This window comes from Elephas maximus, chromosome 27 (genome assembly GCF_024166365.1).
Source record: "Elephas maximus indicus isolate mEleMax1 chromosome 27, mEleMax1 primary haplotype, whole genome shotgun sequence".
Lineage (NCBI taxonomy): Eukaryota > Metazoa > Chordata > Mammalia > Proboscidea > Elephantidae > Elephas > Elephas maximus.
In genome coordinates this window covers 6,587,362-6,614,872 of record NC_064845.1, presented here as the reverse complement: position 1 = coordinate 6,614,872, position 27,511 = coordinate 6,587,362, and the positions used below count along the sequence as shown (strand labels likewise).

The following is a 27,511-nucleotide window of genomic DNA, read 5'->3' as shown; positions in this document are numbered from 1 at the left end:
GTCTTCATTCTGTTCCATTCCATCCCGGGCCTCACTTCCAAACAGGACCATTGCTTCTGTTATCGCCTATGTCCCCAGATGGGCTAAGTGCACACAATCCTATCAGCTGCTGATCCCAAAACCCAAGGCTCTACTCCACCCTTCCACCTCCTATACACTCCCTCTTCCACCAGCTGGAACACAGTTCAAGCACGCCAACAACCTCTCTGCATCTCTTGCCCAGCTCTTACCAGTGGTCCTCTGGGCTCAGTCCTTCTCTGGGTTTGGAAGGCAGCTGTGATGTTGGCAACTGAAAGTTGTGAGAGGGAGAAGAAAGGTCAGTCATGGGAATGACAAGAAGTTAAATAAAAATAGGGCCTTTTGTGGGACTTGAGCCTGAGTCCCCTGCACCTCCCACACTCCCATGTGCCTGGAATGCCTTCAAGCTAATTTCAGACTGGACTCAGCTCATCCCTTTGATGGATGTGTGGGGACCACAGGACACTGCTCCTCCCTGGACCAGTCCTGGATGCATCCATGAAGTTCATTTCACAGGCCTGCCTTCTTCATCTGCGTTCCCCAGGGGCCTGCACACATATCTTGTGTTCTGGTTGACCTAGCTGGATCAAAAACTCGCTACAGGAAGGGTCGACTCTGAAGATACTTCCTTGTAGCCTCCACAGTGCCACATATATAACAGTGCCACAAACATTTGCCAATTAATCGACAAATCAAAGGGATGAGGTGTTCTAATTATGTTTATCCCCAATTACTGGTGTATACAATGAATTCCAATGTGTAAGTCACCAGCCATTCCAGACCACTTGATCTTAATTTTTCCTTCTGAAATATCCCATTAGGATGCCTGTGACTTGTTTTGCCTTCCATATCTCCTTCCACTAGAAAGAAACAGAATTTCTCCACAGAAAGGTAACGGGCTGCCTCACATCTGTGAAAGAGCAAGCATGGACAGTGTCCACACCAACCAGAGCAGAGGACACCCTGGGCCCAAACTTCACAATCCAGTTCCTACAGCAGGTATCCCAGAGGGAAACAATGCCAGCTAAAACCCTCCCAATAACCCCTTGCTCTCTGGTTGGCCATTGGCTTTTCTGTAAAGACAGCGTTCAGGAGGGAGTGTGCTGATCAGGGAGATAAGGAAAGAGCAGAGCCTCTTTTACTTTGTGGCAGTAGGTGGGTGTTATGGGTTGCTCTGTACCCACCCAGAAGATACCCTATGGGACAGTTCTACTCTGTCCTATAGGGTTGCTATGAGTTGGAATCGACTCGAGGGCAATGGGTCTTTTTATGAATATAACCTTGTCTGGAACCAGTCTTTGCAGATGTAATTAGTTAGGTTAACATGAGGTCATCCTGGAGTAGAAAATCCAAAAACAAGTTGCTGTCAAGTTGATTCTAACAGGACAGAGGAGAACTGCCCCATAGGGTTTCCAAGGAGCAGCTGGTGGATTTGAACTGCCAACTTTTGGCTAGCAGCCAAGCAATTAACCACTGTGCCACCAAGGCTTCCCTATGGGAGTAGGGTGGGTCCTAAACCAATATGATTGGAGTTGTTATAAAAAGAGGAGACGAGATACGCAGAGAGAGATGTATAGGAAAGAACACCATGTGAAGGCAGAGGCGGAGACTGGAGCTGCGCTGCCATGAGCCATGGAATGTCTAGGGCTACTAGAAGCTGGAAGAGACAAAGGAAGATCTTCTCCCAGAGCCTGCAGAAAGAGCACGGCCCTGCTGACACCCTAATTTTGGACTTTTAGCCTCCAGAATTATAAGAGGACAAATTTCTGTTGTTTTAAGCCACCCAGTTTGTGACTTTATTACAATAGCTGTAGGATACTAATTGTGGTGAGATGGATCACTTTTGTGTGGCCTTTCTTGCCATGGTCTTGTAACTCCCACCCAAGTGACTGGGCCTGGCTGTGTGATAGGGTAATTGTGGCCCACCAAAGGGATTAGTCAGTTTTGCTATCCCACTGGGTTTGAAATGAGCCACCCTAGAGGCCGGAAAGAGAGGATCCCACCAACAGCAAGGAAGAACATCCAGGAGTGGAGAGCACGTCCTTTGGACCCAGGACCCCTGTGCTGAGAACCAGGGAGACTGAGAGAGAGTGAGCTGTAACGCTGAAGACAGTGAGACCCAGTGGCAGAGATCTGGCAGCAGGAGATGGCGTGGTGGGCTTTCCAGCCCACAGAGCTAGAAAGCTGAATGCCTTTGGGCGGAGGTCCAGGGCCAAGGAGAGGTGTGTCTATGAACACAGCTGAAAAGCTGTCCTGATGGAAGGACTGTATTCTGAGTGTTCCCGAGCCTGAATTGTAACGTGTTACTTTCCTAATAGGCCCCATAATTTTGAGTATTATCTCAGAGTTCTGTGTGGCCATTGCAATGAATTATCGAACCCAGCACAGAAGTAGAGAGTGCCGTGGGAGGGATGGTTGGTGTCAGAATTGGTAAAGACGGCAGAGAGAGGAAGCATGTTTGACTTTCGCCTCATGGGAATCAGCCTTGGGCTGTTGATCTTCATTCTCTTTCCCCCTTGGGAAGTTAGAGGAGGTCAGACACTGTCCCAATGCTGTTTTTACACTAACGGAGTCCCTACGTGGTGCAGTTAGCATGCTGGGCTGCTAACTGAAAGGTTGGAGGTTTGAGTTCACCCGGAGGCACCTTGGAAGAAAGGTCTGACAAAGAACTTCTGAAAAACAGCCATTGAAAACTCTGTGGAGCACAGTTCTACTCTGACACACATGGGTCACCATGAGTCATGGTCGACTCGACTGGAACTGGAGGACATTGATAAATTCAGATCTTTAAACATCATTCTCATGAATCTCCTGTGATCTGACTCCCAGACAATGGCCCTCTCCCGTATAGAAGAATGAAGCTGGCAAAGGCCCATGCTGGAGGGCCATCAGCTGCAGGTGCACTGGGGTCCATTCCTCAACCCACATCAGTAACGATCATGTTCTCGCCTTGCATGCAAATTTAAAACAAAGTCATAATAATCTTCAATTTGCTCCCCCCACAGGGAAACACCGTGCTCTTTCATCACCACGATGGGAAGCATGCCAAAGCAGGAGGAAACCAGCAAGCCACTTCCTCTGCAGCCCTTTGCAGGTGAGCTATTCCATCTCTCAACACTCTGCACTCTGCTTCCAGAAATGCTCAACCGCCTAACATGACTTCTCTTTTTCTTCCTTTATTTCTTTTTCTTTTGTGTGTGTGAGACAGAACCTCTTTAAAAATGCAACCTTAGTCTAATTTCCACATTTTAGTCTTTTGTACTTCTTTCTCAAAAGAGGGCCGCTGTTGGTTGCGTCCTGAGTATGAAGTACAGGCTTGAGTGACCAACAACTCAGAGAGAATAACAGCAGGTCTTTAAGCCATTTGAAGAACTCATCTTTTTTTTTTCAGTAACTTTTTATTTTGAAATAATTTCCAACTTATAGAAAAGTTGTTAAGAATAGTACAAAGAACTCTCTTATCCCTTTTGTCCAGATTCCCCAGTTGTTAACATTTTACCACATTTAGTTCATCAGTTTCTCTCTATGTATATACGTATATTTTTCTGAACCATTTGAGAATAAGTTGCAGTCATGATGGGCCTTTACTCCTAAATATTTCAGTGTGCATTTCCTAAGAACAAGGACACTCTATAAATAAAACCAAACCAAACCCACTGCCATAGAGTCAATTCCAACTTATAGTGACCCCATAGGACAGAGCAGAATTGCCCCATAGGGTTTCCAAGGAGTGGCTGGTGGATTTGAACTGCCAACTTTTTGGTTAGCAGCAAAGCTCTTAACCACTGCACCACGAGGGCAGTGGTTAATACATTACAATTATAAAAGTCAAGAAATTAATATCGATACAATACTCTTATCTAGTCTATAGAACTTACTCAAAGATTTGAGCAAATGTCCCAACAGCCAAAAAAAACGTCTAGTCCAGGATCCTATCCAGGGTCACACACTACGTTTAGGTGTCGTGTCCCTTATGATAGCTGCGGTCAACCTCGAAGACTTTCTCAATCCATGCTCTGGCCAGAAGCATCCCAGTCACTCTGCCTGCCCACTCAGACATTCATCGGTGGACGCTCTGCAGCTTATGAGTGAGGCTAGATGGTTTTTGTAGCATCTACCAAGCCACTGCCAGCCATTCACAGTTCATAGTGTACATATAACACTATGTGTTGTGTAGAAAGATAACGGAAGTGTAAAGGAAGTTCAGGAGTCCCTGGGTGGTGCGAATGGTTAACGCGCTTGGTGCTAACCAAAAGGTCGGAAGTTTGAGTCCACCCAGAGATGCCTCCTAAGAAAGGCCCAGTGATCTACTTCTGGGAAATAGCCATTGAAAACCCTACGGAGCACAGTTCTACCCTGACACACAAGGGGCTGCCATGAGTCAGAACCAACTCGGTGGCAATGAGTTAACTGCATTTGAGGGGCTGACAGGACAAGGACACCCAGCTGTGGCTGATCTCAAAGTTCAGCCATGACACAGTCCTGAGCATCCTTCCAAGATGGCAGGACAGGGTCTGCAGAGAAGAGCAATGAAGCCACAAACCCCAGACACAGAACCTGAACACGGTGGCCCACCTCAGGATAGAGCTTCTCACGGCCAGAACTGCGCCCACCACTTCCTAATTCTAGGCTGGCCACCACCTAATAGAGCAGGACCCCTTTTTACCAGGCTAGCTCCACCAGTGCTAAAAACAAAATAACAAATGACCGCTCTGACAGGGATCACAACAGAGGGTCCCTGATGGAGCTGGAGAAAAATGTAGAACAAAATTCAAATTCACAAAAAAATGACCAGACTTATTGGTCTGACAGAGACTGGAGACCCCCCAAGACTATGACACCCTGCTTGCTAACTCAGAACTGAAGTCACCTCCAAAGTCCACCTTTCAGCCAAAGATTACACAGGCCTGTAAAACAAACAGAAACCCTGGTGGTGTAGTGGTTAAGAGATATGGCTGGTAACCAAAAGGTGCGAAAGTTCAAACCTACCAGGTTCTCCTTGGAAACCCTATGATGCAGTTCTACTCTGTCCTATAGGGTCACTATGAGTCGGACTCAATGGCAATGGGTTTGGTTTCTTGGTTTATAAAATAAACAATAACACACGTGAGGAAAATGCTTCTTAATTCAATCAAGTATACGAGACCGAATGGGCAACACCTGCCCAAAAACAAAAACGAGAAGGCAGGAAAGGACAGGAAAACTGGATGAATGGACACGGAGAACCTGGGGTGGAAAGGGAAAGGGGGAGAGTGCTGACACATTGCGCTGATTGCAACCAAGGTCAGAAAACAATGGGTGTATAAATTTTTGAATGAAAAACTAATTTGTGCTATAAATGTTTACCCAAAGCACAACAAAATTAAAAACAAAACAAAACAACAACACTGGTGCTGCTATCCTGTAAGCTCTTGGCCTAAAGGCCACATCAGCTTAGCTAACACAACCCTTAGGGGACAGCGAGTTTATGTTCATGAGGAAGGAACCACTCAGAAAAGGAAGGTGAGAATGGTTGCAGAACCTGAAGAAAGTGCTCATTGTCACTGAATTGCAGATGTAGAAACAGTTGAGTGTTGCACGTTTTGCTTCATATATTCGCAACAACAGCAAGAAAATCAGTAAAATTTAGAAAACAGCAGCTGCCCAGAGTGACCAACTGAGTGAAAAGCCCAAGCCCGCGTAGCCTTAGCTGTGTTTTCTGTTACTCCGAACACCAACCTGGTCCAAAGTCCACTGTGGCGTAGAGACCCTGCAGTGTCCCGCACTGCAGCAACGATTCCCGTGCCCCGTCGGTGGTGAACAGAAGCACATCGTCACCTAGGTGGGAGTGGAAGCATTTCTGCAGAAAACGCAGGTAGTCATAGTCACAGGTAAAGTAGCTGCCATATTCATTTTCAACCTGCAGATTAAGAGAGTGGGGGAAAAGTCAGGAGATTGCAAGGTAGCCATTCAAGGGAGGTTTTGTTGGGGAAATAATCCGAGCAATTGCTGAGATGACAGGGTTGATGGTCACCAAAAATGTGTTCTACCTTCAGCCCTCAAAACTCATTTTTGAAAAAGCAACTAAGCATGAAAACTTACCTTCTACTAAGCCCTCCAGAAAAAAAGAAAACAAAAACACTAAATTAGTTCTCAACTTTTGCTGTTACAGCGCAAAAGCAGTCATAGACAGTATGCAAATGAATGAGCATGGCTGTGTTCCAATAAAACTTTATTTACAAAAACAGGCAATGGGCCAGATTGGCCCATGAGGGCTATAGTTTTTAAGTCCTTTTTCTAGAGTAACTATCCCATCTTGGAAGCTCCATAACACAGCACCACAGACTTTTAAAGTGTGTTGATCTTCCACAACCACAGGTATAAAGAGGGCTATTACCTCATGGACACACCCCATTAATTGGAGGAAGTAAAATTGTGAGTGGAAGGTTACCCACTCCCAACTATTATTAGCTCTGGATATTATCGCTAGGTGTGCTTATTTTAGGTGTGGTCTTGGTACAAACTGTGATGAACCTCCAAACATGTAAACCACCACAGGTGGCACTGGTTTAGCCAATCTCTCCAGAAGATACACATTTGCATACATGGCTGAATATAAGCATCAATAGAGGCCCAGGCCCAGCTCCCTGCAGCTCAAAGACAAGAGTGTGAAGGGACCTAAACACCCTCATGCAGGAATTTGAGCCTTCTGGCCTGACTCCTTTTGGCCGTGCATGTAGAGCACAGCTCCTCTGAGGCCTCCTCAAACTCCGGGGCTTTGCTCACCAACATGGTGACCTGAGCAAAGCCATTCTTTTCTGCTCCTTGACCTGAATTAGTAATTCAGAGACAGAAACCAGATTTTACAGAGAGCTACACACAGAAACACAGTCTACCAATCCCCTAATTCTTTCTTATCAAATCCATCGGGCTCCAGTCAATTCTCAGAACCACTCAGTAGGCTTGTGATGCATACAGGTGTGGGATGTGACCTCACGGCTGGCAGGCAGAAGAGCGGGGAGGCAAGGAGATGAAAGAGACACCTGGTCAAGGATAAAACTAAGTAAAGCACAAGTGCTTCACGAACTGAGGTATCAACCGAGGGTCCTGAGAATCCGGGGGAAGCCAGTAAAGTCAACTGGGAAGGCTCCCTGACAGAAGGTGCAGGCTTGACTACCACATCCCAAAAGATGAGCAGGGCAACCATGGAAGATAATGGACAAAGAACTTTTTTTTTTTTTATTGTGCTTTAAGTGAAAGTTTACAAATCAAGTCAGTCTCTCATACAAAAATTTATATTCACCTTGCTATATACTCCTAATTGCTCTCCGCCTAATGAGACAGCACACTCCTTCCTGCACTCTCTATTTTCGTGTCCATTCGGTCAGCTCCTGACCCCCTCTGCTCTCTCATCTCCCCTCCAGACAGGAGATGCCAACATAGTCTCGTGTGTCTACTTGATCCAAGAAGCCTATTCTTCACCAGTATCATTTTCTATCCCATAGTCCTGTCCAATTCCTGTCTGAAAAGTTGGCTTCAGGAGTGGTTCCTGTCTTGGGCTAACAGAAGGTCTGAGGCCATGACCACCAGGGTCCTTCTAGTCTCAGTCAGACCATTAAGCCTGGTCTTTTTACAAGAATTTGGGGCCTGCATCCCACTGCTCTCCTGCTCCTTCAGAGGTTCTCTGTTGTGTTCCCTGTCAGGGCAGTCATCAGTTATAGCCAGGTACTATCTAGTTCTTCTGGTCTCAGGCTGCTGTAGTCTCTGGTTTACGTGGTCCTTTCTGGACAAAGAATTTTTAATGATATGAAAACTGCTTATGACATAAGGACAAAGTGAAAAAGGCCAGATAAGGAAACTGGTCACAGAGCTTGAACTCTGTCATGGATTGAACTCTGTCCCCCCAAAATGTGTGTCAACTTGGCTAGGCCATGATTCCCAGTATTGTGTGGTTGCCCTCCATTCTGTGATCTGGTATAATGGTCCTACATGTTATAAATCCTAATGTCTGCCTGTGGTTAATGAGGCAAGGCTAGGTTATGTGAGAGAGGGTTAGGGTGGGGTGCAACATCCTCACTCAGGTCATAGCCCTGATCTGATCTAAGGCCCGTTCCCTGGGGTGTGGCCTGTATCACCTTTTATCTTACAAGAGATAAAAGAAGAGAGAAGGGAGCAGAGAGATAGGGACCTCACACCACCAAGAAAGAAGCACTGGGAGTAGAGAGTGTACTTTGGGCCTGGGTCCCTGCGCTGAGAAGCTTCTAGGCCCAGGGGAGCCCTGACAACAAGGACCTTCACCCAGAGCCGACAGAGAGATAAAGTCTTCCCCTGAATTCGGACTTCTAGACTGTGAGAGAATAAATCTCTGTTTGTTAAAGCCATCCACTTGTGGTATTTCTGTTACAGCAGCACTAGGAAATTAAGACCAACTTATTCTGTAAAAATGGAAAAAAAAAAAGGCCTAGGAAAAGAGTTAAAGAAATCACCCAAAATGTAGAGCTTTGCTTCTGACTGCCGAAGTTTGAGTGACTATTTTATTTTATTTTTTTGCTTTCTTATATTTTTCTGTTCCTCCCAACACTTGCTTATTTATTTATTGCATCATCAAGAGGCAAAAAGGATGAGGTGGGATTCAGACAGGTGGATCTGTGAGGAGGAGGAGGGGAAGGAGAAGGGGATCACCTGTCAGGGTTCACTGCAGTTGCCAGAATGGACACAAGAAGAAATGTCCCCAAGACAGTGAACATCGCTCTCCTCTGCAGGTGATACTTGATTACGTTTGTCATGGGGTTTCGAAAACCAAATGGGAACAGAAAAGTTGTGAGTAGAAATTGACAGTAATTCAGGGAGAAGTGGGGACAGAAAAAAGAGAGAAGTTAAACAGGAGAGAGTTAGGGGACCCAGCTGCGCAGAGCAAAGGCGCGTCCAAGTTTTAAACTTGAAATCTTCATACAGGTAAGTGCAGCTCCTACAAGCCTACCCAGTACAGACTCAAGAGGCATAAAGGGACACTGAAGTGGGTCTTAGTCATCTAGTGCTGCTGTAACAGAAATACCACAAGTGGATGGCTTTAACAAAGAGAAATTTATTCTCTCACAGTCTAGGAGACTAGAATTCTGAATTTAGGGTGCCAGTTCCAGGGGAAGCTTTTCTCTCTCTGTTGGCTCTGGGAGAAAGTCCTTGTCATCAATCTTCCCTTGGACTAGGAGCTTCTCAGTGCATAGACCCCGGATCCAAAGGGCGCACTATTCTCCTGGCTTTTGTTTCTTGGTGGCATGTGGTTCCTTCCCCTGCCCCCCACCGGCTGGGTTCTCTCTCTTATATCTCAAAAGAGACTGACTTAAGACACAACCTAATCTTGTAGATTGAGTCCTGCCTCATTAACAGAACTGCCTCTAATCCTGCCTCATTAACATCATAGAGGCAGGATTTACAACACATAGGAAAATCACATCACATGACAAAATGGTGCATAATCACACAATACTGGGAATCATGGCCTAGCCAAGTTGATATACATTTTGGGGGGACATAATTCAATCCATGACAAGGTGTTATTTATACATCCCTCTGGGAGCAGCAACCTGGCCCCTCTCAAGAAAATATCGCCTTCCACTGAAAAGCCTTGGAATGGACGTGTTGGACAGCTCAGCCCTCTCACTGCCTCATACGACCTACTTCTAGAGAACAAAGGAGTGGCCATGCTCCACGGCCCACAACGACCAGTGCCTACAAAACATCCCTGGTGCGTCATGAGAAGGAAATATGCACCATACTCCCTTGGGGAGAGGCAGACCATGCCCCCTTGATTTTCCAGGATGCAGCCTGTTTTATATAACTTTATTCTTTTCAATAAGTCCCTGGATGGTGTAAACAGTTTGCGCTCAACTACTAACCTAAAGATTGGCAATTCAACCGCCCTCAGGGGTGCTGCAGAAGAAAGCCTGGTGACCTACACTAAGGATTACAGCCAAGGAAACCCTGTGGAGCAGCTCTACTCAGTAACACATGGAGCCACCACGAGTCAGAGTGGACTCGACAGCAAAGGTTTTGGCTTTTGGTTCTTTTCAGTAAGAGCCCCTAAAACCAATTCACTACTGTCAAGTCAATTCCGACTCATAGCAAACCCACAGGGTTTCCAACGCCGTAATCTTTACAGAAGCAGACTGCCACATCTTCCTCCCACAGAGCAGCTGCTGGGTTCGAACTGCCAACCTCTTGGTTGGCAGCCAAGTGCTTTAACTAGTGGGCCACCGTGGCTCCTTTCAGTAACAGCATCCTTGGAAAATGTACAATAAACACGGCTCTACGTTAGTCTTTTCACCTATATAACTTTAAAAACTTTACAAATACCAAAAATCATTGAAGGCTGCCCCATAATACACCAGCCCTTTGCAGGCAAAGAGAACATGGAAGAGGAAGGAGAGTGGGGGCAGGAAGCGGGAGAGAAACATAATGGCCCCAGTTCCCAGCATCCCTTTCATACCAGTGTTAACTGACTCCTTACAATGCAGACACCACAGTGCCTCAGTGCACGCCACATCCCCACAACCACAGGCAATGTGGCAGGACAGAAAGAGAACGGATTATGGATGAGTGGACCTAGGCTACACTCATCATTCTGGCAGCTGGGCGACCTCGGCCAAGTCGCTTAGTCTCTTTGAACTTCTTCATCTAAAATGAGAGGTTTGTTGGAAGAATTAAATAGCATTCGTAAGGCATCTGGCACAGAGCCTAGTACAGAGTAAACCCCAAAAGCCAGGCCCATTGCCATTCAGTCAATTATGACTCATAGTGACCCTATAGGACAGAGTAGAACTGCCCCATAGGGTTTCCAAGGAGCACCTGGTGGATCTGAACTGCTGACCTTTTGGTTAAGCAGCCATAGCTCTTAACCACTGTGCCACCAGGGTTTCCAAGTCTCCTTGAGTATGCATTCAAAAATGGCAATGCCTCCCTAAAAGGCAGTTTAAATAAAACCACCATCTGTGGCATTGCCTCTTCAAGAAACAGACTTTTGAGGCTCCCTCTGCACCGCTCCTATCATGTATATGATGTGGGTGGATGAACACCTTCCTCCCACCTCCCATGGTTACCTGCACTGTTATTATTGGCCCTCCATTCTGATACAGGAGAGGTTTCATCTTGGGCAGAAGGACTCCCAGCCACTTGTCCACAGCTGCGAGGTAGTCTGGGGAACAAGACAGGTTTAACAACATCACACACTGTTTAGTATCAAGAGACACCAGAGAAGGTTTATCACACCGGGGCTGGCAGTAAAGATGGGGATAACCCAAATTCAACAACTACCCTCTACGGCAGCACAGTCACACACAATAAAAGACCGATCAAAGTTGTTCCACAAGGTAGATGTATCCTCAACTGAGCTCCTCATTGGACAAGGACCCACGTGCTGGGTATCTGCCCTTGCTACTAGGACATAAAGCCTGGAGCCCAGGAAGTATTTGTCGAATGAATAAAAGAGTAGCCGAATAATGTTTCCTTCTATCACAGAAGGTTGTTTTATTTTCTTTTTAAAATTAAATTCTAATAAGCTGTATATTTATACTGTCAAATGCTAATAATAAAAGTACATACTGTATAAAGTGGCTGCAAGGATTAGAGAAGATTACACATCAAAAACATAATACTCAAAAAGTGTGAAAAACCCAATGACCAAACCTGTTGCTGTCGAGTCGATTCCGACTCACAATGACCCTATAGGACAGAGTATAACTGCCCCATAGCGTTTTCGAGGAGCGCCTGGTGGATTCGAACTGCCGACCTTTTGGTTAGCAGCCGTAGCACTTAACCACTACATCACCAGAGTGCAAAACATGAGGGTAATATACTAAGAGGGAAATACACACAAAGAGCGTAATCTAGTAGCCTTGCCCACAGTCAACTTCGTAAATGTTAGCTGTGGTTATGTAATCTTTACCACCAACCACCACCACCACCAGCAGCAGCAAGGGACACGGAAGCCTTCGAAAGTCAGAAATGCAGCTAAGGAACCTTCTGCCCAGTCCTGGTCTACAGCAAAACAGTCTCTAGTGGTTTAGAAAGATAAGGGAAAAACTATCATTCTCACTCCGTAAAAATAAACTTAGAAGGCATTGCAGTTACTAAGAGATCCAGTGACATCATCTGCCATTTTGATGAGGTGGTTGCTATCACTGGTAGGGTGATACACTAAGAGTGTAGGAAGAGAAAGCAGTAAATCAACCACAAACAGAGCTCAATGCCATTTCAGACAGTTACCAGTTTATCGACAAGATCTGGTCAAATAGTTCAAGGTACCCTCATTTCCTACGTGTTCAGTGTCTAGTGCAACGCAATGGATGACGACTAACACTCAGACGTTCACTGAACTTCCACAGATGTTTGCGCAGAAGTACCCCAGCCTTTGAAATACCTGACCCTTTGGATATAAATTGCCTTAGCTTTCATAAACTCTCCCAAGACATTAGAAACAACTTACATGGGTCAGATGAACGGAGAACAATAGATTGTTTTTCTAATAGCCAAGCAGGCAATCCCCCCTGTGACAGAAAAAAAGGAAGCCATTTTAAGGTCTATTTCACGAAAGTAACTCAGGGCAGAGAGAAGTTACTATTAGCAGTGAGAGGAAAAGCTTCATGGAGGAGGGGTATCTGAGCTGGACTTTCTGATTTATAACTTTCAGGGAACTTAGAAATTACAATACAGTAAAAAATGACATCAGTCGGCATTGAGGTAATGTTTAGCTAACCAAGGCCTTTTATATAGATTTATTTCACTTAATTTCACAACTACCCTTTGAGGTAGACAGGGGGGACACTATTAACTCCTCTTTAAAGATAAGGAAACTGAGTTAGTGTGAGTGACGGCCAGGGGGAGAACCCATGCCTTCTGACCCTTACTTCCTCTCGGTCTAGGTAGACGCCTCTGGAAGACGAGGCCCCTAGACTGGCAAGCACTATACAATGGCTGCGAAGATGGACTCAAACATGCCAACAATCATGAAGATGGCACAGGACTGAGCAACGTTTCTTTATGCTGTACACACGGTTGCCATGAGTTGGAGCCAACTTGTCAGCAACTAACAACACCTAGGTGCTTCCCTAGGGTGAAAGACACCTATACTGGGTGTTAAAACCAAAAACCAAACCTGCTGCTGTCCAGGGGATTCTGACTTACGGTGACCCTATAGGACAGTGTAGAACTGCTCCACAGGGTTTCCAAGGAGCAGCTGGTGGATTCAAACTGCCGGCCTTTTGGTTAACAGCTGAGCTCTTAACCATTGCACCGCCAGGGCTCCATGCTGGGTACAGTCACAGGGAATTAGATTTTTATCTAAACTGCTTTAGTTCACTTTCCCCAGATGCCCTGCCAGCCCACCCCTGTTCACACACACCAGGAAGGCAGATCCAAGTTGAGCCACACTTGTTGTCCTAGTTACCTAGTGCTCCTATAACGGAAACACCACAAGTGGATGGCTTTAACAAACAGATATTTATTCCTTCACAATCTAGGAGGCTAGAAGTCCCAATTCAGGGTGCCAGCTCCAGGGAAGGTTTTCTCTCTCTGTTGGCTCTGGGGGAAGGTCTTTGTCATCCATAGGTCCAAAGGACACACTCTGTTCCAGGCCCTACTTTCTTGGTGGTAGGAGATCCCCGTCTGTTGTTCATTTCTCTTTTATGTCTGAAAAGACATTGAGTCAAGATACAACCTAATCTTGTGCACTAAGTTCTGCCTTTTTAACATGACTGCCTCTAATCCTGCCTCATTAACATCATAGAGGCAGGACTGACAACACATGGGAAAATCACATCAGATGACAAAATGGTAGACAACCACACAATACTGGGAATCACGGCCTAGCCAAGTTGACACACATTTTTGAGGCACACAATTCAATCCATAACACTTACCATGTCCCACTCTGCACAGATGTAGGGTCCAGGCCTCAGGATCACCAGCAGTCCTATCTCATGAGTCAGCTGAATAAAATGTTCCACATCATGGTCGTCCGAAAACTGGTACTGTCCTGGCAGGGGCTCATGAAAGTTCCAGGGTATGTACCTGCCAAGACACACACAGCCCCTTCCTGGAACATGTGGCAGAGTAAAGAAGAAGAGATGGGAGAGAGGAGCTTCTTCAATACTACTGCTGATGCACTTACGGTAAGAGGGAAAAGAAAAAAACAGGAAGGACACTTAAAAAAAAGAGTCATCCAAAACTTGGAAATAAGCCAAAAAACATTCCTTTCAACGTCATATTGGACCATTCTCCTTTGGGCCCACCCAAGGCTTATTTCATTCTCTGGGGGATATATTTTTGTTAGGATTAGTGTTTATTATTGATTAGGGGAAAGATTTGTGAGGTTGCAGATTTTTTGCCTGGTAGAGATGCCAATGTTTATTGCCATACAGAGAAGACAACCCCATAAGTTAGTTTCTTTACCTTTTAGGACATTATCCAGTTTTGTCTCTGAAGACATATTGATTTCAGCATACTTTCCTGACTATCTGAACCTCTGTTCTTCAAATTCTCCTTTGTAGTTAGGTCCCCAGAACTCAGTGTCCCACGTCCAGATAGCTCCCAAGGTCATTCTACCAGTGGCCTTAATAGCAGCTTTACTACCCAGCTAGTTCCCCCATTATTGAGGTGCTAGGGATTGAATTGTGTCCCCCAAAAAGACATGCTGAAGACCTAACCCCTATACCTGTGAATCTAACACTGCTTTGAAATAAGACTTTTCTTTTGTTATATTAATGGGGCTAGGTGGGTCCTAAACCTAAACCCTTCTGAATGGCATCTTATAAAAATGGAAAACGGACCTGGAAAAACACACAGGGGAAGATACCATGGGAGGATCCCTCTACTAGCTGAGGAATGACAACAGCACCCAGGGCTGTCAGAAGCTAAAAGCTACAAGGAATGGTATTCTCCTATAAGCTGACGGAGCACAGCCCTGCCAACGCCCTGAATTCACACTCCTAGCCTCCAAAACGGTCAGATGAATTTCTACCACTTGTGATATTTTTGTTACAGCAGCCCTAGGCAACTAAAACATGAGTTAAATAAGTTTTGACACATGTTCACTATACATTTGTTTGTTAGTAGCATTTTTAGCTTTTTATAATTATAAACCAAAATCAAACCTGTTATCATCGAGTTGATTCCGACTCATAGTGACCCTACAGGACACAGTAGAACCGCTCCATAGGGTTTCCAAGGAGCAGCTGGTGGATTCGAACTGCCAACCTCTTGGTTAGCAGCTGAGCTCTTAACTACTGCACCACCAGGGCTCTGAAACTGTCATAGCCTTCTGCAAACTTTTTCACCAGTGTGCCAACTTTCAGGAACTCACACACATTGCAATGCCAGAAACATAATGTCATAGTTTTCTAGCACTGCTATAGCCCTATGGAGCAGTCCTCCTCTGCAACATATGGGGTTGCAATGTGTCAGAATCCACTTGATGGCAGTGGGTTTGGTTTTGGCTTTTATTTTTGGTTAGCTTTATTGAAGCGTGATTTACATACAACAGGTTGCCCCCATGTATTCTGTTCCGAGTTTAACTTTCCATCACAACTAGGCTTCAGGCTCTTGTGTTCACGGGCGTGTGTCTTAGCCATCTAGTGCTGCTATAATAGAAATTCCATAAGTACATGGCTTTAACAAATACATTTATTCTCTCCCAGTTTAGGAGGCTGGAAGTCCAAATTCAGGGTGCCAGCTCCAGGGGAAGGCTTTCTCTCTCTGTTGGCTCTGGGGGAAGGTCCTTGTCATCAATCTTCCCCTGGTCTAGAAGCTTCTCAGCTTAGGGACCCCAGGTCCAAAGGACATGCTCTGCTCCTGGTTCTTCATTCTTCTTAGCATGAGGTCCTTCTCTCTGCTCACTTCCTTCTCTTATATTTCAAAAGAGATTGACTCAAGACACAACCTAATCCTGTAGACTGTGTCCTGCCTGTTTAACATAACTGCCTCTAATTCTGCCTCATTAACATCATAGAGATTAGGACTTGCAACACATAGGATAATTACATCAGATCACAAAATGGTGCACAGCCACACAATACTGGGAATCATGGCCTAGCCAAGTTGACACACATTTCGGAGGGACACAATCTAATCCATAACAGCGTGCCTAGAGTTCACTCTCTCACAGTTGCTTCCATGTATGGCTTCAAGGGCCGTCCCAAAAGCTCTCACAGCCTGTGATGCTGCTACAATTAAAGCTACTAATCCTTAAAAGCCTTAGGATGCACAAGGAATCCTACCAACGATGGAGGGCGTGCATTAAAAAATGATGGCTGTAGGCTCTGGTCTAGTTGTCCCGTTGGCACCTCTGCCTGTTGCCACCCTTCTCCATCCACCAGAGGGTACTGACCCACTCTGTCTAGCAGTCTAGCCTCCCGTTTGAGGTCTGCTCTTTCAGATCCTAGCATTTTACCTCTGGAAGGGACTCTAAAAGTTTCTCAATTTGTATTTTTTTTTTTTTTAACTGTAAGAAGGTATCTTACATTGCAACTCAGAACAGACATACATGCGTATGAAAATCTACATATGTATATATAACAAAAATACCACAAAATAACATTTATCTTTGCGGCACTGTGGTTAAGAGCTTCTTGGAAACCCAATGGGGCAGTTCTACTCTGTCCTACAGGGTCACTATGAGTCAGAATCGACTAGATGGCATCTGGTTTGGTTTTTTTGGTTATATGCTATATAGAAACAAACCCTGGTGGCGTAGTGGTTAACTGCTATGGCTACTAACCAAAAAGTAGGCAGTTTGAATCCACCAGGCGCTCCTTGGAAACTCTGTGAGGCAGTTCTACTCTGTCCTATAGGGTCGCTATGAGTCGTAATCTACTAAATGGCAACGGTTTTGGTTTTCGGTTTTTATATGCAATATATACTCTGATGTTTTCTACTCTCTTCCATTGAAAGAAAAGGTGCTATTCAGCACTCAAACCGATTCTATGACTAACAAATTAGATCAAACAAACAAAAAAAACAAGCTGGTGCCATCGAGTCGATTCTGACTCACAGCGATCCCATGCGTTACAGAGTAGAGCTGTGCTCCATAGGGTTCTCCCAGCTGTAATCTTTATGGAAGCAGTTCACCACGGAGCTGCGGGGTGGGTTCGAACTGCTAATCTTTAGGTTAACAGCCACCCCATGCTTCTACAAAGTGGGTCATAACCCACAATTAAAAAAAAATATTGCCTTACAGATCATATAGTCCAATATCTTGGACATTACGGATAAAGAGGTGTGGGGCTAAAGAGGGGACTTGCCCAGGATGCTCTGGAACTTAGAACAACACCTAGGATGAGGCTTTGGAGCCTTGGACTTCTCGTCTGGTGCTTTCAGCATTGCATGTTGTACTCAGAATTTCCTTAATGGGTTATGATGGTCCCAGTGACATTACCATTGAGGCATATCCAGTGCTCAGGCAGGTTGCAGTCAAGGGGGTGTGTGCGCCCGTGCGTTTTCCATTCCCAAGCCTCATGAACTACACACTGGGCTTTCCTACACCAAGTCACCTCCAGCAGGGCTGCGGGAATTCACGGTGGCCACCTGGATTTTTGAGCTACTTCTATCTTCCACAGAAGACCTCAGTCCAATTATTTATGCAAAGTATTATAAACGATCCCTTGTGGTGCAGTAGTTAAGAGCTACGGCTGCTAATGAAAAGGTCAGCAGTTCAAATCCACCAGTCGCTCCTTGGAAACTCTATGGGGCAGTTCTACTCTGTCCTATAAGGTCACTATGAGTTGAAATCAACTTGCTGGCACCTAACATTTGCTACAACATAATCCCACAGGACACACAAACCTCCCCCTCTGGCAGCCTCTCGGGAAGAGGCCTTGCTAGGAGCTTTCAAAGCAGTTTCCCAAGGTAATCAAACTTGGCGGAAACACTTTTCAGTCTATAACCCACAAAGAATGCCCACTGCCATTTAACGCGTGCTCTTTAAAAAGAGAAATAAATAAACGTGGTGGCACATTAGCGGGAAAGTTTACAGAGACTGCAACATAAAAATAATTCCAACACTGTGTAAACGTTCAAAAGGCAAAAAATACGTACAAAATCACATAAACACTGATTATCACTATGTAAAATGATGTACGTTTGTGTAGGTTTAGAAGAAATGAAAATACCAATGCTAAAGTAACACATATTTTTTTTTAATTTTGTTTAATACAAATAGAAAAACCTCCATCCCTTACTTCCTCCCTATAAATGATTTTACCAGGAAAACAGCGCGCAGGGGCTACAACGACAAAGCCTTCCTCCCAGCTGTCCTGGTTACCTACAGCATGGGATATGAATTCAAACGTGAAGGCAAGGTTTGTACGCTTTTTCCACAATCCCATGATTTCAGGGTTCCTTGGAACTAACAGCCTTGGTCTCCAGAATTCAGTGTCCCAAGTCCAGACAGGTCCCAAGGTCATTCTGCCAGTGGCCTTAATGCCAGAATAATGAGTGGGATTCTCCCCAACTACCTGTCCCAGGAATCTGCCCCTGGGTTTTCATACCACTTATCTTTCAAAAGTTATCTGCAATCCACATCAGCACTGCAAACACAAGAGAAGGCTAGCCACCTCAATTTTCTTCCCATTAGACACCTCGCAACAGCAACAGCGGAAGACAGGAGATAAGCGCAGGGGTTATTCTATAGCCTAGGGTTAGACAGTCACTCCTGAAGAACCAGAAAGACAAGCCAGGTTGCACCGATCTGCCTCATAAGGCATATTCCCCTAAGAGCTGAGAGGAGAGACGGCTGCCTAGCTGGTCCTGGCTGGACCTCTGACCAAAGGTCTGACCTTGGGCAAATTTCACTTTCATCAGCTGTAAATGGGCGCAACGCCTGCCTCAGAGAAGAGGGTCATTCATGTAAAGTGCCCTGTACGTGGTAAGCGGTCAATCATTGTCACTTCTCATTGCGTTTTTAAGCAGATATTCATTTATGATTTCTGGTGACCAAGTTCAAGACAGGAAGAAGCAGTTGACTGCCTAAAGAAGGGCCAGCCAAGCTCGTGACCAGCCCATCTCAGAGAGCCATGCCACGTTCTTTCTCATTTCTATGCAGTGAAATAGCTGCACCAGGAAATGCAGCCGTACCTCCTTCCAGGTGTCAACGTCCAGGCTCAGGGGAAAGCCAAGTGCCTGCCTACTTACGTCTGGATGGCGTTCAGCCCAGCCATCTTCATCTTCAGCAGCCGGTCCTTCCAGTAGAAGCGGGGCACACGATGGTAGTGAATGCTTCCCGAGATGTAGCGAAACGGCTGGCCATCCTTGAGGAAGCACTTCCGGCTGTCGTCGATCTTGAACGTCCTCTGGGAGGCATTCTACAGAGCAAAGAGGGGACCGCATGAGAATGTCTGCATTCTACATCTCAGCAGACCCTGCAGCTGGCAACTCCCAGCCTACTTAATTGGCCTAATGTGCTGGCAGAGCTAATGGCTGGCTTCCGGGCTAGGACAAACCACTGCTAAGCCAAGTCAGCAGAGCAAAGGACACTGCCTCTCACTCAGTCGCGCCCGCTTTGTGCACTCATGGACCCACATGCGTGATTCCATAAAGGCGTAGCTTTCCAGAGGCCAACGGCAATCTGAGAATCAGTGGCTGAGATGCAGAAGTTCTATTCTCAAAGACAGAACGCTCTGCTGGAGGTGACTTGGTGTAGGAAAGCCCAGTGTGTACTTCATGGGGCTTGGGAATGGGAAACACACACACACACACACACACCCTTGTGGCTGCAACCTGCCTGAACACTGGATATGCCTCAATCATAATGTCGCTGAGACCACCATGACCGACTAACGAAATTCTAAGTACAACATACAATGCTGAAAGTACCAGATGAGAAATCCAAGGCTCGAAAGCCTTATCCTAGGTGTTGTTCTAAGTCCCAGAGTAGCCTGGGCAAGTCCCCTCTTTAACCCCACACCTCCTTCAACATAATGTCCAGGATATTGGACTATAGGATCTTCAAGGTGATATTGTTTTTTAATTGTGGGTTATGACTCACTTTGTAGAAGTATGGGGTGATTGCTAACCTAAAGATTAGCAGTTCGAACCCACCCAGCAGCTCCGTGGAAGAAAAGCCTGGTGAACTGCTTCCATAAAGATTACAGCTGAGAGAACCCTATGGAGCACCGTTCTACTCTGTAATACATGGGGTCGCCATGAGTCAGAATCAACTTGATGGCACCAGCTTGATTGTTTTTTGGGGTTTGTTTGTTTGACCCAATTTGTTAGTCATGGAATCAATTTGGGTGCTGAACGGTACCTTTTCTTTTAATGAAAGAGAATAGAAAACATCAGAGTACACTGCATTAAAAAAAAAAAAACAGGGCCGTCGAGTTGATTCCGACTCATAGCGACCCTATAGGACAGAGTAGAACTGCTCCATAGAGTTTCCAAGGAGCGCCTGGAGGATTTGAACTGCTGACCTTATGGTTAGCAGCCATAGCATTTAACCACTACGCTACCAGGGTTTCCATACTGCGTATAGTAAAGATAAATGTTATTTTGTGAAATTTTTGTTATATATACATATGTAGATTTTCATGTGCATGTATGTCTGTAACTGAGTTGCAATGTAAGATGTATTTCTTACAGTTAAAAAGAAAAAAGATCGAGAAAGTGTTCTGGAGTCCCTTTCAGAGGTAAAATGCTAGGATCTGAAAGGGCAGACCTCAAACGGGAGGCTAGACTGCTACCTAGAGTGGGTCAGTGCCCTCTGGTGGATGGAGAAGGGTGCCAACAGGCAGAGGTGCCAACGGGACAACTAGACCAGAGCCTACAGCCATCATTTTTTAATGCACGCCCTCCATCATTGGTAGGATTCCTTGTGCATCCTAAGGCTTTTAAGGATTAGTAGCTTTAATTGTAGCAGCATCACAGGCTGTGAGAGCTTTTGGGACGGCCCTTGAAGCCATACATGGAAGCAACTGTGAGAGAGTGAACTCTAGGCACGCTGTTATGGATTGGATTGTGTCCCTCCCCAAAATGTGTGTTAACTTGGCTAGGCCATGATTCCCAGTATTGTGTGGCTGTCCACCATTTTGTGATCTGATGTAATTATCCTATGTGTTGTAAGTCCTAATCTCTATGATGTTAATGAGGCAGAATTAGAGGCAGTTATGTTAATGAGGCAGGACACAGTCTACAGGATTAAATTGTATCTTGACTCAATCTCTTTTGAGACATAAAAGAGAGAAGTGAACAGAGAGAGGACGGAACTTGAGCTACCAAGAAGAAAGAGCTGGAAGCAGAGTGTGTCCTTTAGACCTGGGGTCCCTGTGCCGAGAAGCTCCTAGACCAGGGGAAGATCGTAGACAAGGCCTTCCCCCAGAGCCAACAGAGAGAGAAAGCCTTTGCCTGGAGCTGGAGCCCTGAATTTCGACTTCTAGCCTCCTAAACCGTGAGAGAATGTGTTTGTTAAAGCCATCCACTTGTGGTATTGCTGTTATAGCAGCACTAGATGACTAAGACACACTCATGACCACAAGAGTCTGAAGCTCAGTTGTGATGGAAAGTTAAACTCGGAGCAGAGTACACTGGGGCAACCTGTTGTATGTAAATCGTGCTTCAATAAATCTAACCGAAAATAAAAGCCAAAACCAAACCCACTGCCATTGAGTGGATTCTAACACATGGCAAGCCCATATGTGTGTGCATATAGGAGTATCTGTAGGCACAGATACATAGACGTTTGTGTGTGCTGCACATATATATTCACATACATAATAAAGCAGGTATGGAACACAGTCATGGATACCTCCAGACATAATCAAACTCCTCACAGAATTGGTTTATGGGGTTTGAGGGCTTAGGGCCATAGTCTTGTGGAACAATTTGGTCAATAAGTACAACATCGTCTATAAAGTTTATGTTCTACATCCTAGTATGATAAGTAGCATCTAGGGTATTAAAAGCTTGTGAGCAGCCATCTAAGATGCAACTGTTCGTTTCTACTTGTCTGGAGCAAAAGAGAAAGAAGGAAACCAAAGACTCAAAGAAGAAACTAGTCTGTAAGGTTAACTGCCTACACGAACCACAGCCTTATCTATCCAGAGACCAGAAATAGTTGGTGCCTGGCTACCATTACCAACCTTTCTGACCAGGGACACAACAGATGGTCCTGATAGAATGGGAAAAAATCATAGAACAAAACACAGATTATTTTGTTTTAAAATTTTATTGTGCTTTAGGTGAATGTTTACAGCACAATTTAGGTTCTCATTGAAAAATTTATACACAAACTGTTTTGTGACGTTGGTTGCAATCTCCACAATGTGTCAGCACTCTCCCCTTTCTGCCCCCCGTTCTCCGTGTCCATTCGTCCAGCTTTCCTGTCCTTCCTGCCTTCTCATCTTTGCTTCTGGGCAGGTGTTGCCCATTTGGTCTCGTACACTTGACTGAACTAAGAAGCATGTTCCTCATGTGTGTTATTGTTTGTTTTATAGGCCTGTCTAATCTTTGGCTGAAAGGTGGACTTCGGGAGTGGCTTCAGTCCTGAGTCACGAGGGTGTCCGGGGGCCAGAGTCTCGAAGGTTCCTCCAGTCCTTGTCAGACCAGCAAGGCTGGTCTTTTTTTGTGAATTTGAATTTTGTTCTACGTTTTTCTCCCACTCTGTCCAGGACCCTCTGTTGTGATTCCTGTCAGAGCAGTCAGTGGTGGTAGCCGGGTGCCATCTTGTTCTTCTGGGCTCAGGCTGGTGGAGGCTGTGATTCTTCATTAGTCATTTGGGCTAGTATTTTCTTTGTGTCTTTAGTTTTCTTCATTCTCGTTTGCTCTGGACAGGATGGGACCAATAGAAATATCTTAGATGGCTGCTTACAACCTTTTAAGACCCCAGACGCTACTTAGGAAAGTTGGATATAGAATATTTTCTTTATGAACTATGTTATGCCAATTGACCTAGATGTCTTTTTAGACCAACGTCCCCAGCCCTCAGCCCCAGGAACTTGGTCCCTCAAGGTGTTTGGATGGGTCTAGGAAGCGTCTATGACTTTGCCTTGGTCAAGTAGTGCTGACTCCCCCTATATCGAGTGTCATCTTTCCCTTCGCTAGTCTACTAGCTGGTTAGTCATTTCCCCCTCCCCATTCCTTCCTTCCTTTGGAAACTCTAATTCTTTTTTTAAAAAGGCCAGACTTGCTGGACTGGTAGAGATTAGAGAAACCCCGGTGTTATGCATCTAATTATGTCCTCCCAAAAATATGTGTTGTAAATCCTAAACTCTATGCCTGTGGTTATAATCCCATTTGGTTATAATGGGTTGTCTTTGTTATGTTAATGAGGCAGGATTAGTACAGGGTATATCTTGAGTCAGTCTCTTTTGAAATATAAAACAGATTAAACCATACAGGCAGCCCTGGTGGCACAGTGGTTAAGAGCTCGCTGCTAAACAAAAGATCAGCAGTTCAAATCTACCAGCCACTCCTTGGAAACCCTATGAGGCAGTTCTACTCTGTCCTTTAGGGTCACTATGAGTTGGAATCGACTTGACGGCAATGGGTTTGGTTTTGGTTTAAATCATAGAGTGAGCAGAGATGGGATAAGATAGATGCCAAGACACATGGAGATCTCCAAGGAACCAGGAAGCAGAAGTTGAAGAGACAAGGACCTTCTTCCAGAGCCAACAGGGAAAGACTTCCTCTAGAGCCAATGCTCTAAATTTGGACTTGTAGCCTCCTAAACTCTGATAAAAAAAAATTCCGTTTGTTAAAGCCATCTTCTTATGGTTATTCCTTTTATTGTGGCACTAGATAACTAAGACACCCCAAGACTATCACCCTGAGATACACTTTAAACTTGGAACTGAAACTACTCCTGGAGGTTACCTTTCAGCTAAATAAGACTGGCTTTTAAAATGAACAATATTACCTGTGAGTACTGTGCTCCTTTAAAAAAAAAAAAATCCATTTGTGACGAAACTGTCAACATTTACCTTAAGCAAAGATGAGATGATGGGGGGCGCGGGGCAAGGAACTTGAATTAATGGAAGCTGAACAACCAGGGCAGAAATACTGAGAATGCTGACACAATGAAGAAAATGTAAACAATGTCACTCAATAATATGTATAGAAATTGTTAAATGGGAACAGAAGTTGCTGTGTAAACTTTCACCAAAAACTCAGTATTAAAAAAAAAAAGCAAAAGTGCCTATTTGATATCCCTTTATTCTTTTACTAAACAAGGATTTAATTTCCTCTCAGGAAATTAAAAGGCAAAATCTCTTAAAGAAAAGAATGATTTTGAAAACAGTCTTACAGAATGTATATGACTAAATGTCAACTAAGGGTACCCCACAAGTTCTGTGAGTTCCAAGGTGGCCCTTACGTTAGGGAATTTTTTTGGGCAGGTGAGAAGGGAGCGAAGCCACTTCGGGCAGAGCTGGAAAAAGGAAAGGGCTGTTTGAAGCCCACTTGTCTAGAGAAACGGGTTTGGCGGAGCAGGAGATGAGGATGGCAAGAAATGGTGGTGGCAGACAATGGAACCTCGCCTTAGTTGCACACACGGTGGGTGTTGTGGATTGAATGGTGTCCCCCAAAAAGGTATGTTGAAATCCTGACTCTCAGGACCTGTGATTGTGACCTTGTTTGGAAAAAAGGTTTTTGAAGATGTTATCATCTTCATGACTTGAGGTCACAATGCAGTAGGGTGGGTCCTAGTCTAATCTGAGTGGTGTTGGTAAAAAAGAGAAGAGACAGGCAGACGGAGGCAAAAGGGCCATAGATGGAGTTGTGCTGCAGTTACGAGCCAAGGAATGTCTGGAGCAACCAGAACCTGGGAGAGACCAGAAAGAATCTTCCCCTGGAGCCAGAGAGCATGGTCCTGCTGACACACCAAATTCTGACTGTTGCCGTCGAGTAATTTCGACTCCTGAATTCTGACTTCTAACCTCCAAAACTGTGAGACAAAAAAAAAAAAGTATATTCTTATAATCCACCCAGTTTGTGGTATTTTTTTATATTAGCCTTAGGAAATTAATACAGCAGGATATCCTCTTGGCCTTCAAGCAACCTCAAAGTTGGGCCCAAATATCTCCTTGCAACACATTTACAAATCATTACCAAGAATCTACTGTGTTCTGCACAATCACAAAGGGGGGCTAAACAGATGTGGCTGCTGTCCACAGGAAGCTTCCACCTAGTGTGGAAGAAAGTCAAGAATTAACACAGCGAGGCCAAAGTCGCAGAGTAAGGGCCAGAACCGGGTGCTACATGCGGGGTGTGGGCAAGCTTCCCAGAGGAAGGAATGCCCAGAACTGTGGTTCTCAACCCTGGCTGCATATCAGAACCACCTATGCAAGCTTTTCGAAATAACAAAGTCAGGCCTCGACCCAGCCCCAGAGATTCAGGTTTTAATTTGTCTTGGGTGGAGCCCAGGTATTGGTCTTTTTTAAAAGCTGCCCAGATGATGTCATGTGCAACCAGGGCTGAGAATCCCTGGCCTAAGCTAAGCCCCAGAATGAGGAGGAGTGAGCCAAGGGGAGGGCAACAGAGGCAAAGAAAATATGGCAGGCTGCTGAGCAGAGGACTTGGGCAGGGTCCAGAGCAAATAAGGCCCAAAGGCCACATTAAAGGACTGGACTTTATGCCAAGAGCTATGGAGAGCAATTTACTGGAAGAATGATAGAATCAGACATGTTTTTAAACATTCAGCACTCTAGCCTTTCTTCTGAAGGAGTAAGAAGGGAAGCAAAGACGTAGACCTGGCAGAGGTAATGAGGCAGAAGCCACAGGACCAGGGCTGGATTAGGTGTAGGACACGGGAACTAAACAGAAGAGCAGGACAGGTGCGGGGAATTTGAGCATTAAAAAGAGAGAGAGCCATACCAACTGGAAAAAAGATAAATAACTACATGGATGTTAAAATCTATGAGTTCATAATTATAAACAGACGGGGAAAATATCATTCATCACCTTGCCAGAGTACCAACTCATTACTGTAAAATATGAAAAGAGAAAGAATCAAGCAGTTGATCTCCCTTTCACGTAAGAACTGTATTTCAGGGTAACTCTAAAGTTGACCAGAAAGGAAAAAATTTTTCGTAGAGTCCCAGCTAATAAGGATAGAAGAGATGATTAACGGATGTGCAGCGCGATAGATTGCTTTTGTGTGGCCTTTCTCGCCATGGTCATGGAGCTTCCACCCAGGTGATTGGGCAGAACTGTGCAGACAGGGTAATCACAGCCTACCAAGGGGACTGGTCAGTTTGGCCCACCCACTAGGCGTAAAAGAGAGCCAATTTCAGAGCAGAAGGAGGATACCACCACCACCAAGGCGGGAAAGACTGGCAGGAGATGGCGTGGTGGGCTTTCTAGCCCACACAGTGAGAAAGCAGAGTGCCTCTGGGCCAAGGGCACTTGGTGGAACTAGGTATGCTGACCCACAAAGCTGGAGCTAGAGCTGAAAGCCAAGGGGGCAGAGAGGCATGCCTGCGAGCACAGTTAGGAAGAGGCTGTCCTGATGGAAGAACTGCATCCTGAGCGTTCCTGAACGAACCTGAATTGTAACCTGTTGCTTCCCTAATAAGCCTCAAAACCATGGGTATTGTCTGTGAGTTCTGTGTGGCCATTGCAATGAATTATCGAACCCAGCAGAGAAGTAGTGAGTGCTGTGGGAGGGACGGTTGGTGTCAGAATTGGTAAAGATGGTGGAGGGAGGAGGTATGTCTGACCTCCACCTCAGAGGAATCAGCCTTGGGCTGTTGATCTTGATTCTCCTTCCCTCTCGTGAAGTTAGAGGAGGTCAAGCACCACCCCCACGTCATTTTTACAGAACGTTAGAACCATTAGAAAGGTTGATGGAAATTTTATAAAGAAGGGGTCTGGAAGATTCCATGTGCTGCCTCTGCTCCATCTCAGCCTCACTAAAAGTGGAAAACCAGGCATTAAGTCCCTCATGTTATGATTCAACAGGAAGTACACAGCCCTACCTATGAAGTATTCCTCATTACTGAACCTAAATCTAAACTGAACCTGAATCTAATGATACCACAAGGAAGCAATAAGCCAAATCCTAAATGTGGGGCACTCTAAAAGTCAAATGATCGAGCTGCTCCAACAAATCAATAGTGTTAAAATAAAAATGAGGAGTTAAGAGTGGGATATTGTTAGAAAATAAAGGATGAGTTAAGAGGCATAACAACCTAATGCAATGTGTAGACCTCATTTGGATTCTGATTCTAAAAAACTGTTAAAAAGACAACATTGAGATAGGACAAAACTGAACACAGCCTGGGCATTAGATATTGTTAAAGAATTCACATTAACTGTTAGGGTAACAATGGCATAGTGATTATATAAAAGAAAAAAGTTCTCATCAGTTAGAGGGGCATACAGAAAAATTTAGGGATGGAATTACATGACATATGAGACAAAAAGAGAAAACAAAAAGAATAGAGAGTACCTATAGCAAAATTACACATTGTTGAAGCCGGGTGATGGATACACGGTGTCCTGGTTATCCAGTGCTGCTATAACAGAAAATACCACA

General features: G+C 45.0%; 1 protein-coding gene across 3 annotated transcripts in view; it reads right to left on the bottom strand.

Moving 5' to 3' along the window:
* The window catches only part of GLB1 (galactosidase beta 1), a 115,887-nt gene that overhangs the window by 70,626 nt on the left and 17,750 nt on the right, over nt 1-27,511 (bottom strand). For all 3 annotated transcript variants that reach the window (XM_049871183.1, XM_049871184.1, XM_049871185.1), the window contains exons 2-7: nt 19,177-19,346; nt 13,911-14,061; nt 12,479-12,539; nt 11,094-11,188; nt 5,737-5,917; nt 231-289 (exon numbers count right to left, since the gene is read on the bottom strand). In XM_049871183.1, the coding sequence (XP_049727140.1) occupies nt 231-289; nt 5,737-5,917; nt 11,094-11,188; nt 12,479-12,539; nt 13,911-14,061; nt 19,177-19,346 (717 nt within the window). The remainder of the gene's footprint in view (nt 1-230; nt 290-5,736; nt 5,918-11,093; nt 11,189-12,478; nt 12,540-13,910; nt 14,062-19,176; nt 19,347-27,511) is intronic.